Genomic DNA, 14,731 nt, shown 5'->3' on the forward strand with positions numbered 1-14,731 from the left:
ATTTATGTTATTAATAATTGAATCTTTAGGTCATACGTCTGTTTATCTAGCCATTACCACTACAATTAATACAAATGTGATGTAGCATTTCATTTTAAACTTTGGTTCTGCATAAACGTATAGAAGACTTACTTTATTCGGGAAATACAAATGTAGTTAATTATGTGGTCTTTTTATATTGCCTCTTAACAGGATCCCATCTTGGTGCCTTCCAATGAAAACTTGGAAGAGGAAGACCAGATGGTGTCCTCTGAGATACCTGTGTTGGATATGGATTTAGATTTAGAAGGGGAGCAGACGTTTACTCCTCATGAGGAGTTTGGGGTGATTGAAGCAAGCGAGGATGAGAAACTTGTTGAACTGAGGGACCGGAAGGTGAGCCAAATGGTTAAGGTTCAGAGGTTTAAATAATGATTAGTAATTTGCCAGCTGTGTGTATTTTTTTAAAAGCTTTATTTATCTCTTATGCTCATCAATGTTGCATTTATTTGATCAAAACTACAGTGAAAACAGTAATATATATAATATATTATTTTTTATACATATTTCTGTTTTCTATTTTAATATGAATGTCATTTACATATTATATATTATAAAACATATTTATAATAAATTTTAAAATGGAATTTATTCCTGTGATGGCTAAGCTGAATTTTCAGCAGATATTGGTCCAGTCTTCGTGTCACATGATCTTTCAGAAAAAATCTCACTGACCAAACTTATGTGACAAAGTGGTGAATGTGAAGTCAAACAACATTTCTACATCGTCGTTTTTTTTGTTTGTCCTTCAGAACAACCTGCTGAATATGGTGTGCTGCTCCCTGGTTAATAAGAGCTGTACGCCAGGTCAGAAGGACTGGGATGCGAAGACGAGTGTGTGGAGCATCATTAAGAACCTGGCCACAGAGATTACCACTGAAGACCCAGAGTTTCTCCTGAAGGTTGGTGATTTTGCATGTGTGAGTGCATGTGGGTTATGTTGTCAGGTGGTTATGTTGTCAACGTGTGTGGTTTTGCACATTTAAATTGGTTTTAGGTTGCAGTCTATACAAGGCAGGAACTAAACATTCGGATCACAGCCAACTTCTTGCTAGCACTGGCGGCTCACCTGCCTGCTTCTAAGTCACACTTGAGAAGGTACTTTTGTGCTGCTGTGCAGCTGCCATCTGATTGGCTGGAGTTGACAAGAATCTATAGCATGGTAAGTTTTAATACAGTAAATATCTTGCTGTGCTTTATTTTATGCTGTCCTTAATTTCTCACCATATTTATATACCATTATATTTACATGGTACTTCAAAGTAATTTAAAGAATAGCATGGTAGATGTACAAATAAGGAATTTATTTTGGATTGTTTGTTTGTTGAGATTTTTCTTTTTTTCATGCTTTTTAAAATGTTTTTGTGCAGTGTTTCAGTAAATCTTTACCCTCCTGCCTGAAAAAAGCTCTAGTGGATAAATTTAAGCAGTTCACTGAATATCAGCTGGCCAAATACAATACACGGAAGCATCGCTGCAAACACAACAAGAAACAAAAGAAAGGACAGGTAATATTTAAAAAAGACCTAATATTTAATAAAAAAACATACAGTGGGGTTTACTGTGGTTCTTTGACATGTTTTTATTGTTTTTAAGTTGTTTTTTTTAATGTACTTTTAAAATCTTTTATTTATTTCCTAAAAATATATTAATTTTTATTTATTTTTTACATATTTTGAATCCTGTATTTTCAGTGTTGGCCAATACTTTTGGATACTTTTGTATCTTACATCTTTAGAAAAGCACACATCCTACCAACATACAATAATGAACACATTATTTTTTTCAGATTTTTTTCTTTTCACATAACTTTTCAAATGCTGTTATTTTCTACCCTTGTCTTTCAGAAAATCTCTGCTGCACAGTGGAAAACGTGGGGTGACCTCGTCAGAATGGACGACTCGATTCTCCAAAAATATGTGAGCTTTGCCATGTTTAGTTTTATTTGTTTGATGTAACATTGCAAATGATTATTGCATGTCAAAATGTCTTCTGAACATCTTTTGATACGGTTTTGTATTTTATGATGTAGTTGAAAAGCCAGAATCGTGCTACAAAGGATAAAAAACAGAGTGAATTTAACCTCAAGAAGATGATAAAGCGCCTTCACATCAAAGAATCTGCAGCACATGTCATGGCCATTCTGGGAAAGAAGTAAGTCCTTCAAAGTGGCATAAATATTTTAGTCAGATCTATTTAATGTTGGTGAACTGATTGCTCAGTCCAGTGTAACTTTCCATGAGTGATTATGTACCTGTTTTTGCATGCAGATACCCGAGTGATCTGAAGTCCTTCAATCGCAGTGGTCTTAGTGGGGTCTGGGAGAGAGAGCGAGCTGGAAAACGGATGAAACTTAAGCTACCTGACACATGGGAACGCAAACTAAGTCAGGAGGGAAACAAAGCTGCCACCTGGGAGAAACTCATCGGTGTGAAAGAGGCTGGGTCCAAAATGTATTTAACTCTTGAACATCGTCTCATACTTAATATATGTTTTTTTGTGATTGCAGATGGAAAGTCTCTTCCTTTTATGGCAATGCTAAGGAACCTGAGGAGCATGATTTCTGTGGGCATCAGTGAGAAACATCATTCTATAATCCTTAACCGACTGACCTCGAAGGTGAGCATTTTGCATTTAGATTTCCGCTTACTGGAACACAGGATGATCAAGTAATTTACAGATTTGAATTAATCTTACAGAATGCTGTAATCCAGAGCAGACAGTTTCCCTTTCGTTTCCTGTCTGCTTATAAAGTCATTTTGGAGCTCTGTAAATTTGGTAAGTTTGTGTAGTGTCATTGGTTTCCTGATTTTAGTGGTTATTAAAAGTGCCCTAGAATGATTTGAAACAATATGTTAAATTGTTCGCTGATATCTACATAGAGGGTATGTGGCTTATTTAAGGTTGGACAGTTTTACAGGTCCATTTACAACCCTATAAATTGTCCCTAAGATGTAATGCTCTGTTTTTGCCTTATTTGGAAGGATCATGAATATTAATGTTAAGCTCTGCTCTGATTGGCTTATTTCAGCAGCTAACACAAGTTCAGTTGTTGAGTGAAGCGGCTCGTTAGTCCTGACCGTCCTGACAGAACACAGACCGACTGAATGACGCTTAAAGCAGAAAATCTCAAATGGAGATTGCTAAAATGCAGCTTATTTGTTGATATTGTCCCAGGTTAGAAAAACTGTCCGCGGTGAAATGGGCCGAGCAAACGAACAAGTTTCAATTAAATTGTTGCTGTATCAGATTATAATACCATGACTGTTGACATGTTTTATCTGTGGGAAGGGTATGACAAGTCCTCACGTCCCCTGTACAGCCTGGAACATGACCTTTGTGTGAACATGAGCTGTTGTTTCTTCGCTATCCTTGAGTGTCGCTTGTTCAGACATATGCAAATGTTGGTGGCGTACATATGAATGATCCCAGCGATTGTGTCACAGTTGGCATTATGTTGAGATTCACTTATTTTTCCACTGTGTTTTTCATGCACAAGATTTACATAAGAAGTAGGAGGCAATGGTGTTTGAGACTCACAGTATGCGATGTCCATATACTAAACTCTTATTATTTCACTATGGCAAGGTTCATTCAATTTTTCATTCTAGGGCACCTTTAAAAATTGAATTTAGGACTTATTAATAAGTAGCTAAATATTTTTTTAGCTTATTCACCATATCCCCCAGAGTTAATAAGTCCTTCATACATACCATTCTCATCTCTGTGTGTGCCATAACTCTGTCGGACGCACCCATCGCTAGCCTAGCTTAGCACCAAGACTGGAGGTAAGCGGTGTCATCTAGCCTACAGCTGTGACAAAATAACACCAACATTTTCCTATTTACATGTTGTGATGTTTATAGTTACATCGTGTACTAAGACCAACGCAAAATAAAAAGCTGTGTTTTTCCAGACTAATATGGCTAGGAACTACACTCTGATTCCTGCGTAATAATCAAGAAACTTTGCTGCTGTACCATGGGTGCAACAGCACAATGATATTACGTAACACATGAAAATAGTCCCCAGCACGCTCTCTGTACAAGCAGGTTGTCACGTTGGTTATGTTGACGGAAGTTTTCCAAGCATCCATGGTACGGCAGAAAAGTTCCCTGATTTTTACGCAGGAATGAGGGTATAGTTCTTAGCCATATCGGTCTAGAAAAGCACTCAATAAGTGACACAATGAAAATAACTTTTCATTTTGTCACTTATTGAGCAGTAGGCTAGATTTAAATCTAAAAAAAAAATGCACAGTCTCATTAGTTTTCAAATACAAATTCATCTAGAATCACAATGTAATAATGTAAATGTCTTGTAATGCATGTTAGAGAAAGTTTGAGTGACATGTTCTCCCCTTTCAGCTGGTGGGCCTAGAGTCAAGGTGCCAAGCTCCAAGGTGATCCTGCAAGACATTCTGAAGAAATTGCCAAAGAGCAAACGATTCAAACACACCAATTGGGAAACGACAGAACGCAAGAGACTGAGAGTTACAATGCGAGTTCCCTTCGTATACCGCATATTCAACACCAAACGCAATCTCCTGAGAAAAGCAAAGTGTGTATTTATTATTAAAGAAACGCATTACATAGTATACGTAGTATAATATAATACATTATTTTAGTTTGTTTTACTCCTGACATTGATGTTGTGTTTTTGTAATGTAATTTGTTAGTCAGAGACTGTACACTCAGGAGCTTCTGAAGAAGTACTGCTGTGCTTTGGAGAAAGCTGTGCAGATCTCCTGCAAGTACAACATCCCCCCTCTCCCTGGACGCACTCTTGTGATCTTTAATGCTCATTTTTCAGAGGAGCGAGACTGGAGTGGTGCTGAAGATATCTGCTTGCCCCCTGAAAGCACCGATAACATTGACAATGATAAACTCTCAGCATCGGTTAGATATGAACATCTGTGACTGTGGATTTATTTTTTTATCTTGCATGTTGTATATATGATTCCTATAGTTTGTTATGAAATTAGGTTTCTAGTCAAAATGAAACCTATTGTGAAGTATACTTCTTTTGCTTCTGCAGGAACAGGAAGTTGCACTGCTTTTATGCATGATGATTAGCTACTGCAGCGAAGATTCCCAAGTCATACTGAATGGATACAAAGACTTTGCGGAGTTTAAGTTGAAGTCTGATGTCCTTCTGGATAATGTGAGACAAGCAATGAAGGAACTGAATGTAAGAATTTCCATTTTATTTTATGTATATGTGTATATACAGTGGTGGTCAAAATTGTTGGTACCCCTGGTAAATATGATCAAATATGGCTGAAAAAAAATAAATCTGCATTGATTATCCTTTTGATCTTTTATTTAAAAAATTCACAAAAATCTAACCTTTCATTGAAGTAAAATAATTGAAAATGGGGAGTAAATCACAATATGAAATAAATGCTTTTCTCCAAAACACGTTGGCCACAATTGTTGGTACCCTTTTATTAAATACTTTTTGAAACCTCCTTTTCCCAAGATAACAGCTCTGAGTCTTCTTCTATAATGCCTGATGAGTTTGGAGAACACCTGAATAGAGATCAGAGACCATTCCTCCATGCAGAATCTCTCCAGATCCTTCAGATTTCCAGATCCATGTTGGTGCTTCTTCTCTTTAGTTCAGCCACAAATCTTCTATAGGGTTCATGTCAGGAAACTGGGACGGTCATGGCAGAAGCTTCATTTTGTGCTCAGTGACACATTTGTGTGTTGATTTTGATGTTTGTTTTGGATCGTTGTCCTAATGGGAGATCCAACCACGGCCCATTATAAGATTTCTAGCTGAATCCATCAGGTTTTGATTTTTTATCTTTTGGTATTTGCTAGAATCCATGATAACATGTATCTGAACTAGATGTCCAGGACCTCCAGCTAAAAAATAGGCCCACAACATTAAAGATCCAGCTGTATTTTTAGCCGTGGGCATGGGGTATTTTTTTATCCCTGTTTGCACCAAACCCATCTGGTAGATTTGCTGCCAAAAAGCTATTTCATAGTTTCATCCTGACCACAGAACCAGGTCCCTTTTGACTTTCCAGTCGTGTCTGACCACTGAATATGCACTGAATAATTTATTTCATAATGTGATTTACCCCCCATTTTCAATTATTTTTCTTAAATGAAAGGTTGGATTTTTGTGATTTAAAAAAAAAAAAAAAAAGATCCAATGGATAAACAATGCAGATTATTTTTTTACAGCCATATTTGATCATATCTACCAGGGGTACCAACAATTTTGACCACAACTGTTTATATATATATGTGCAAGTTGTTTATAAAAAGAAAACTAGAAAATAAAATCGCTACAAGTGAAGTTAGGCATTACAACATTATAATGTACAGCTTCAATTTGAGATTTGCTAAAGATGAAATTTAACACTTATTAAATTGTTAGCGTATTAAAATGTAAAAGCAGTGGATAAGCATGCACAATTAAAGGGTTAGTTCACCCAAAAAATAAATTTATGTAATTAATGACTCACCCTAATGTCGTTCCTCACCCGTAAGACCTCCATTCATCATCGGAACACAGTTTAAGATATTTTATATTTTAGTCCCAGAGCATATGCAGTCAATGCACACTTTACTGTCCATGTCCTGAAAGCTAATAAAAACATCATCAAAGTAGTCCATATATGACATCAGTTGGTTAATTAGAATCTCTTGAAGCATCGAAAATACATTTTGGTCCAAAAATATAAAAAACTGTGACTTTATTCAGCATTGTCTTCTCTTCCGTGTTCCTTCAAAAAGATTCAAACGGTTCATGAATCAGTGAATCGATCAATGATTCGGTTTGCCAATGTCACGTGAATTTAGCAGTTTGGCAGTTTGATGCGATCCGAACTGCTGAAATCACGTGACATTGGTGATCCGAATCATGGACCGTAAAGTGTGCATAGACTGCATATGATCTGGGACTAAAATATAAAATATCTTAAACTGTGTTCCGATGATGAACGGAGGTCTTATAGGGGAGGAACGACATTAGGGTGAATCATTAATGACATCAATTTCATTTTTGGGTGAACTAACCCTTTAAATATCCAATGTTGCATAATAACATATTTTTGGATGGTGTCACACCTTTTTTGTGCTTTATCCTCTGATTTCGCTCTCCCGCTCTCTCTCAGGAGATGAATAATTGCTACGAAGAATCTGAAAACATATCTGCATCTGTATTCTTTGCTAAGCTGACTGAAGAGAAGACAAAGGTGTGAATTTCTTTTGAATTTATGGCTATTCCGAGGGGCATTAAACATGGGTTAAAATTAGTGGCATGTCTGTAAAAACCTCTCTCCCCACAGCTGGATCGTATAGTTGTGCTTGAAAGTTCCTACACCGACGAAGGTTTGATGACGCATATCAATAACTATCGGCAAGATATTAATCATGATGCTGTTGTGATGGAGGTGCGGCTCAGAACAACGTATGTTTTGTGAAACTTATTCCATCTTCAATTTCCAAAATTGAAATTGAGTCTGATGTTACTTCTATAAGAACAGCTGTTTATGTTTCCTTTAAAGGGTCTGCTGTTTGGAACAAAAATGTGGCAAAAATTGCCATTGTTGCAAATAAATCTTGTATTGTTTGTTTTTTACAGGTCTTCACTAAATGATATGAAATACAAACTTCACTCCAACATTGTGCAAATTTGGGGGTTTAGCGAGCAAATCCTAAAGTAAGATCTTTAGCTGATTCCTATGTTGTACTCAATACATATTCTCTTCTGTGAATTTATTTAAATATTTCTTTAAAACAAAAAAAAATATGCAATTGTCAGTAAGAGCTAGTGTAGGATCTACCATATATTCACAATATACACTACTGTTCAAAAGTTTGGGGTTGGTAAGATTTTTTATGCTTTTGAAAGAAGTCTTGGACCTATTTGAACGATCTAAGCACGTGGTCTGAAGAGCATGCTGCAGGTGCACTTGTCCGAAATCAACTTTTGCTAGTTTTTAACGAGAAAAAAACAAACAAAAAACGGTCGGCGCACCAGGCACATGGTCTAAAAGGGTTGTACCTAGTGTCTTAATGAGCCATGGGTGTGTTTTCAGTGTACTGTGCAGTAAACCAATCAGAGTCTCATCTCCCCATTCCCTTTGAAAGCCATTTGTGCTTGCACCATGGTCCTATTTACATGGCGAAATACAGACACCCTCAACCTGAACCAGTTTAAATACATGTTGCATTACCACGATGAGTTAAATAAGTAGCCACTTTCATTATGCAAATAGGTCATTCTGATACATGCAATAACTGTCCATTTTTATCTTTATCTACACAATAATATTCTTTTACATTGTAATCCTTTCATTTTTTGTGTGCAATAAGCAGAGTGTACGCGCGTTGTGGACCCGCCTATTGGTGCATATTATTAATGTGCCCTTTAAACGCGAAGAAACGCGCAATAGTGCAGAAACACAAATTCTGGGTTATTGATTTTTGACCAGATTTTTGTTGGTCAATGGCGCAGTCTATTTAGGTTCCCCTTTATTTTTACTATGGCTGCATTTTTAAAAAATACAGTGAAAACAACTAAAAATAAAGAGGGGACTAAAGAATGCATTAATTTTCATTTAATTTATTCCTTAAGACTTCAGTGTCTCATGATCCTATAGAAATCTTTTTAATATGCTAATTTTCTTCTTTCTCTTCTTCTTCGAAATAACAAAGAAAGTGAATATAAAAAGAAAATTAGATAAATTAAATAACCTTATCAAATAGCAAAATAAAATACAGTGGCGTACCTAATTCCATATCAAAAACAAAGCACAAAAAGTTCATCAAAACAGAGGCAATACACTCCATACGCGTTAAGATCTTTTGACATATTTTAAACATAATTGAACATGATCTGTGTTTAAGAATCAGAACAACTTTCATTTGAACTTTACAAGTTTTATCATCAGCTGGAGGAGAGTTTCAGGAGCTCTCAACTCGATCACTAACAGAAATGAGCTCTCCGTCTAGAAATGAGCTCTCCGTCCTTATAAAGACCACACATCAGCTGAACTGCCAATGACTGTTGTACTCCCCATCATCGGACAATCAGAAATCAAAGACAGAACAAGAAAGAAAAGGCAAAGAGAGAAAGAACCCAAAAAAGCGCAGGTCGTAACACACTTTTGAGCAGTTTAATGCATAATTGCCATCATTTCTTTAAAAAAAACATACTGACCCCAAACTTTTGAGCTTTTGAATATTGTAATGATGTTAATATGTTTTTGTTCTTTCTTTTTTAAATGAGTGTGTAATTATTTTTCAACTTCAATTGCAAAAACAGATTAGAGTTAGTAAGTTCAGTTAAATTCAAACTATCCATTTAATGAATTATTTTATAACGTTTAAAATTTTCACAATTTTCATAGAAGCACCGTCTTGTATTTTGGCAGTTTGCATATAAATAGATAGATTATACACATTGTTCTTTGTGTTTGATTTCTAAACGACAATATATTTTACTTTTTGCAACTGTGCAACCTACGCTTGAGTCTATTATGAGAGATAATGGCAATAATGGAGTCGTTTCAGATGTTCATTCAGATCTGTTCTGTGACTGTAGGTTTGTCTCTGAGAGAGGCTCCTCAAGGATGCTGCAGCACGTGGAGCACATGGACAGAGTCTATAACATCCCTCCACCACAGGGGCGCAAAACTGAACCCGAGAGAACTGCAGACGTCATCACACTTCCAGCAACACCAAAGTTCAGGTATGACAATAAACATCTATAAGTTACTTGTATTATTAAACAAAATGTGCGTCAATCACTTTAAGTCTAAGTTGGGTGGTTGTAGTCCATAGTAGATTCAATTGTAGACCACATTAGATTTAAGTTCATTGAAAATGAAATGCTAAACAAAATTTGTCCTTGTCCATTCTTATTTTTTCTTTTCTCTCTTCATAGATGGAAAGGTGTGCGAGTGTTCATCTCTTCTACGTTCAGGGACATGCATTCGGAGAGAGATGTTCTTGTGCGTAGTGTGTTTCCAGAGCTCAGAAGGCGAGCAGCGGCACACTATCTCTACCTGCAGGAAGTAGAGCTGCGCTGGGGCGTTACAGAGGAGGAGTCTAACCGTGCTGTGGAGCTCTGTCTGTCTGAGGTCTGCCGGAGTCAGCTGCTGCTGGGAATTCTGGGGGAGAGATATGGCCTTGTGCCACCCCGCCCCACCCTACCTGAACTTCCTCAATACAGCTGGGTAATAATTTAATTTATTTATCAGATATATTCTTTATCAAAAGTGTGATACAGGTGATGATTAGTCATATAAACTCTTTGAAGTGCAGCACAACTTCAAGTTTAAAGGTGCAGCAAGCCATTTCTAAAAAAAAAAACGCTGTTGAAAATGGATGGGGCCGAGCATCACAGCACACTTGTGCACACCAGCAGCTATATCACCCAAGACTGGTTTCCCACTGAAGCTAAGCAGGGCTGAGCCTGGTCAGTACCTGGATGGGAGACCAACTGGGAAAACTAAGTTGCTGCTGGTAATGGTGTTAGTCAAGCCAGTAGGGGGTGCTCACCCTGTGGTCTGTGTTTTGTGTTCTGTGTTCTAATAAAAACATAATCAAAGTAATCCATATGTGACATCAGTTGGTTGATTAGAATCTCTTGAAGCATCGAAAATACATTTTGGTCTAAAAATAGGAACATGGAAGAGAAGAAAATGCTGAATAAAGTTGTAGTTATTGATATTTTTGGACCATAATGTATTTTCGATGATTCAAGAGATTCTAATCAACCAACTGATGTCACATATGGACTACTTTGATGATGTTTTTATTCCCTTTCTGGACATGGACAGTAAAGTGTGCATTGACTGCATATGCTCTGGGACTAAAATATAAAATATCTTAAAATGTGTTCCGAAAATGAACGGAGGTCTTACGGGTGAGGAACGACATTAGGGTCATTAATAACATAAATTTAATTTTTGGGTGAACTAACCCTTTAAGCCCAATTTATACTTCTGCGTCGAGTGTATGCCGTAGCTATGCCGTAGGCTATGTGTTGTGCACGTAGCTATTGGGAAATCTTGACCTTCATGTTCAGATTCAGTCTTTTATGCATTTTTTTAAAATGACTAGGGATGCACAAAATATTAGTGCTATATTGGTTATCATATGATATATACATTTCTTTTTAATTGCTAATCGATGATTAATTATCATTTCACAATTTTTTATTTATTTATATTACTTTTGCCATAATCTAACGGTCACTTAAAGTAATCCTTTAAAAACAAAATAATTTACTAACACTAAATGTAATGTTTAGCAAATCTCAAAATGAATATTAATTTGTCATTGTACATTATAATGATGTGATCTCTAGTGACTACAGTCACAAAAAAAGTGTTTTTTGGTTTTTATATTTAACTTTCCTTTTAAATTAATTTTAAAAATAGTATAGAATATAATTTATTTAGACAAAGCATAGAATTTTAAAACCGCCATTTATCTGTTATTAGCCATAACATTATTTCCTTTAACATTATTGCTATCAACCAGAATTTGAATATTAGATCACTCCTAATTACTTACAGCCAAAGCAACATAACACGACTGTATACTGGTTTGGGCTCCTTGTCCTAAAGTTTCATGAACTGCTTTCATGCTTCACTCTGCCAGCTGAACTCTGCAGCTGATGGGTTATCCATTACTGAAATGGAGATTCGACAGTTTCAAACGCTGTATCCAGACTCTGCCCAGAGCCGCATGTTCTTCTACTTTAGATCACCCCAACTCACCAGGTATACATTCATCTATCATTTTTCAGCGGATTAATTTTGTTTGTCTTGATTTGACTTGAAAATGAAATAAAGGACAAAAGAATTACAGCTGCAAGCTAATGTTTCTGAGGCTCTGTAATTTAAGTTCAGTATGTCATATCATCTACATTTCGTGTGTTTGTATGTTTAGCTCAGTACCAGTGGCATGGAGAACAGACTTTGTGGCAGAATCCAAAGAAGCTGAAGCTAAAATGAACAGCCTGAAATCATGGATCCAGAACAACGAGTTTAAAGTGACAGAAAAGTGAGTTCTGTACATTTGTTTTCCCATGCACAGTGATGAATGATGTTATTTATTTATTCTTTGTGCTCTACTTCATATTCTTTTAGTTATCCCTGTGAATGGGGTGGGGTGGTGGATGGAAAGCCCTATGTGAAAGGTCTAGAGGACTTTGGGAGTTCAGTGCTGGAGGATATCTGGGAAGCCGTACAGCAGCTCTTTGTGGAGGTCAGTTTTCATATGTTCCCCTTTATGGGGGTTTCACTGTTTGAAAAATAAATTGAAAGAGAAATCAGTTAAACAATGATCAAGGATGATATGGATAAATATATATGAATATGTCTGTACAGATGTGTCTGCAGTTTGATCATTAAAAACATAAATTAAAAATAAATTAATTCAGTACTCACCTATTTTTAGTATATTCTAGTTGTATACATTATATAAATATTGGGATATTCTGCATATTGGGGTTATCCAAATTATTTTCTAAAGAATAGAATTGTCAAGATTTGTTAGCCTTTAGGTCCCGATTAGGTCCCATCTTCTTTGATAATAGTAGATGTAGAAATGCAAATATGCAATTATCAAACACTTCATAGTTGTCATTTTTTTTATGATATAAATTTGATATATTTTACTTTCTATTTGATTATTTATCAGTGTTTAATTACATAATTTTTGGGTTATCAAATTGTTCTATATTTTAACCTCATGTTTACACATTTCACAATAAATAAAAATCTTGACATATGGGCCCTCATACATCCCAGATCTTATTTTACAGTTATTGAATGAGGGGTGAATATTTTATTCATTTTATTTATTTATTTATTTTCTCTACTTTTTTTGTAGGAGACAGATGAAGATTTAACCTCAGAGATTAAAGAACAGGAAGTCCATCAGGATTCCCAACAGCGGCAATTTCACGGCAGGGCAAAGCTTATTTCAATGGCAACAGAAAAGGTTCAAGAATGTCAGCAAAAAGGAGGAATTCTGATGGTTGAGGGAACACCTGGAGAGGGCAAAACTGTGTTCATGGTAACCGTACATTTGTACAAATAATCATCTGTATCTTCATGTATCTTCAAAGCCCAATGTATGATGATTTACAAGCAGCACAATTAAGTTAATCTGAATATCTCTCTGTCTCTTCTGTTTTATTAAGGCTGCCCTGGCCCAGGCACTCAAAACCTCTGTCAAAAACAAGAAAGCCCCTCTTTGTGATGTTATATCCTACTCCACAGATGCTAGCCAGTCAGCTTGCAGTGTTGAGCAGCTTCTTCGCTGTCTTGTTCTGTGGCTGAGGAAAAGAAAAGATGATGTGGAGTTGCCTCCAAACACATCTTATAAGTAAGGAAGGATCTGATGTAACATGCATTGTCATATGCTAACACAAGCAAACTCTTTTCATAATTATTCTCTTGTTTGTTGCATTACAGAGACTTGTTGTCTGAGTTTCACTTGAATTTGAGGGACCTGAGCAAAGAGAAGCCACTGGCCTTGCTTGTTGATGGGGCGGACCGTGTCCATGATGGTCGAGGTCAAAGGGTGTCAGAATGGATACCACAGCACATCCCTAAGGTGTGAGAGCACACTTAAAGTGGTAGTTCACCCCTTCATTCATCTTCAAAACACAAGTGAAGAGGTTTCTGTCCCTCCACTGGAAACCCAAAACTCTGATTTTTTAAAACATATGAATCAGACAGTTTAATCCAAATCTTCAAAACAAACACAATTGCTTTATATGATGAACTTTTTATTTAGGATTTTATTCACATATAAACATAGAGAAATCATTCAGATTTCATTAAATATATCTTTACCTGTGTTTCAAAGATGAACAAAAGTATTATGGTTTGGAACGACACGAGGGTGAGCAAATGATAACTGAGGCCCCGTCCACACGGAGGCGCGTTTAGCTGTATACGTATAAATTTTGTACCGTATCAGCGTTTCGTCCACATGGATCCGGTGTTTTAGAAGCATGAATCCGATATTTTCTGGAACCGGGTCCTAAAGTGGGTAAATCTGAAAATCTTCCGTTTTCGTGTGTACAGCGAATCCGTATATTTTCTGAAACGGTGATGTCATCACACTACGTCCGGCACGGTGAAGAGTTAAGGGATACAACTACGGGCACTGGGCATGCGCACATCAATATCGGGTCATTTTATTAACGTATCTGCGTTATTGTAAGGGTATGTTTAGGGTTAGGGTAGGTGTAGGCATTAAAAAAACACATCTGTTAAGCAGCAAATGTATTTATTAGGGCCGGGACTTAACGCGTTAATTAAGATTAAATAATTACGTGACTTTAACGCGTATTACTTTAACGTGACCTTAATTTATTATAAAATAAAATTTAACCACACTTATTTTTGCACCGCGGAACGTTTTTCAATGAATGATTTTCGACGGACCGATTATACTGGAACACCAACTAGCGCTCCGGAGTCACGACAACAACAAACCATGAGTGAACATGAACGAAGAAGCTGATGAGACTGTTTTGCTTGGCCGTGATGGGAAATTTTGTTTTAAAAAACGAAAGAATGGAAGCGTCGTCAAGAGCATGGTTGTGTGCAAGATATACAACAAGGAATTTGCGCATCACCGCAGCACATTGAGCCTCAAATATCACAAATATGCTTTTGCTAAACTTAATGGCAAAC

At 36.5% G+C, this 14,731-nt stretch overlaps 1 protein-coding gene across 3 annotated transcripts in view; it reads left to right on the forward strand.

Moving 5' to 3' along the window:
- Positions 1-14,731, forward strand: part of tep1 (telomerase-associated protein 1) — a 32,805-nt gene that overhangs the window by 1,705 nt on the left and 16,369 nt on the right. For all 3 annotated transcript variants that reach the window (XM_067452385.1, XM_067452386.1, XM_067452387.1), the window contains exons 3-25: positions 193-375; positions 792-941; positions 1,037-1,201; positions 1,410-1,547; positions 1,887-1,958; positions 2,072-2,193; positions 2,310-2,467; positions 2,549-2,658; positions 2,739-2,817; positions 4,407-4,599; positions 4,718-4,937; positions 5,077-5,229; positions 7,175-7,255; positions 7,349-7,470; positions 7,645-7,722; positions 9,610-9,756; positions 9,952-10,243; positions 11,676-11,797; positions 11,967-12,080; positions 12,167-12,284; positions 12,912-13,097; positions 13,225-13,409; positions 13,499-13,640. In XM_067452385.1, coding sequence (XP_067308486.1) covers positions 193-375; positions 792-941; positions 1,037-1,201; positions 1,410-1,547; positions 1,887-1,958; positions 2,072-2,193; positions 2,310-2,467; positions 2,549-2,658; positions 2,739-2,817; positions 4,407-4,599; positions 4,718-4,937; positions 5,077-5,229; positions 7,175-7,255; positions 7,349-7,470; positions 7,645-7,722; positions 9,610-9,756; positions 9,952-10,243; positions 11,676-11,797; positions 11,967-12,080; positions 12,167-12,284; positions 12,912-13,097; positions 13,225-13,409; positions 13,499-13,640 — 3,330 coding nt within the window. The remainder of the gene's footprint in view (positions 1-192; positions 376-791; positions 942-1,036; positions 1,202-1,409; positions 1,548-1,886; positions 1,959-2,071; positions 2,194-2,309; positions 2,468-2,548; positions 2,659-2,738; positions 2,818-4,406; positions 4,600-4,717; positions 4,938-5,076; positions 5,230-7,174; positions 7,256-7,348; positions 7,471-7,644; positions 7,723-9,609; positions 9,757-9,951; positions 10,244-11,675; positions 11,798-11,966; positions 12,081-12,166; positions 12,285-12,911; positions 13,098-13,224; positions 13,410-13,498; positions 13,641-14,731) is intronic.

This window comes from Pseudorasbora parva, chromosome 9 (assembly GCF_024679245.1).
Source record: "Pseudorasbora parva isolate DD20220531a chromosome 9, ASM2467924v1, whole genome shotgun sequence".
NCBI lineage: Eukaryota > Metazoa > Chordata > Actinopteri > Cypriniformes > Gobionidae > Pseudorasbora > Pseudorasbora parva.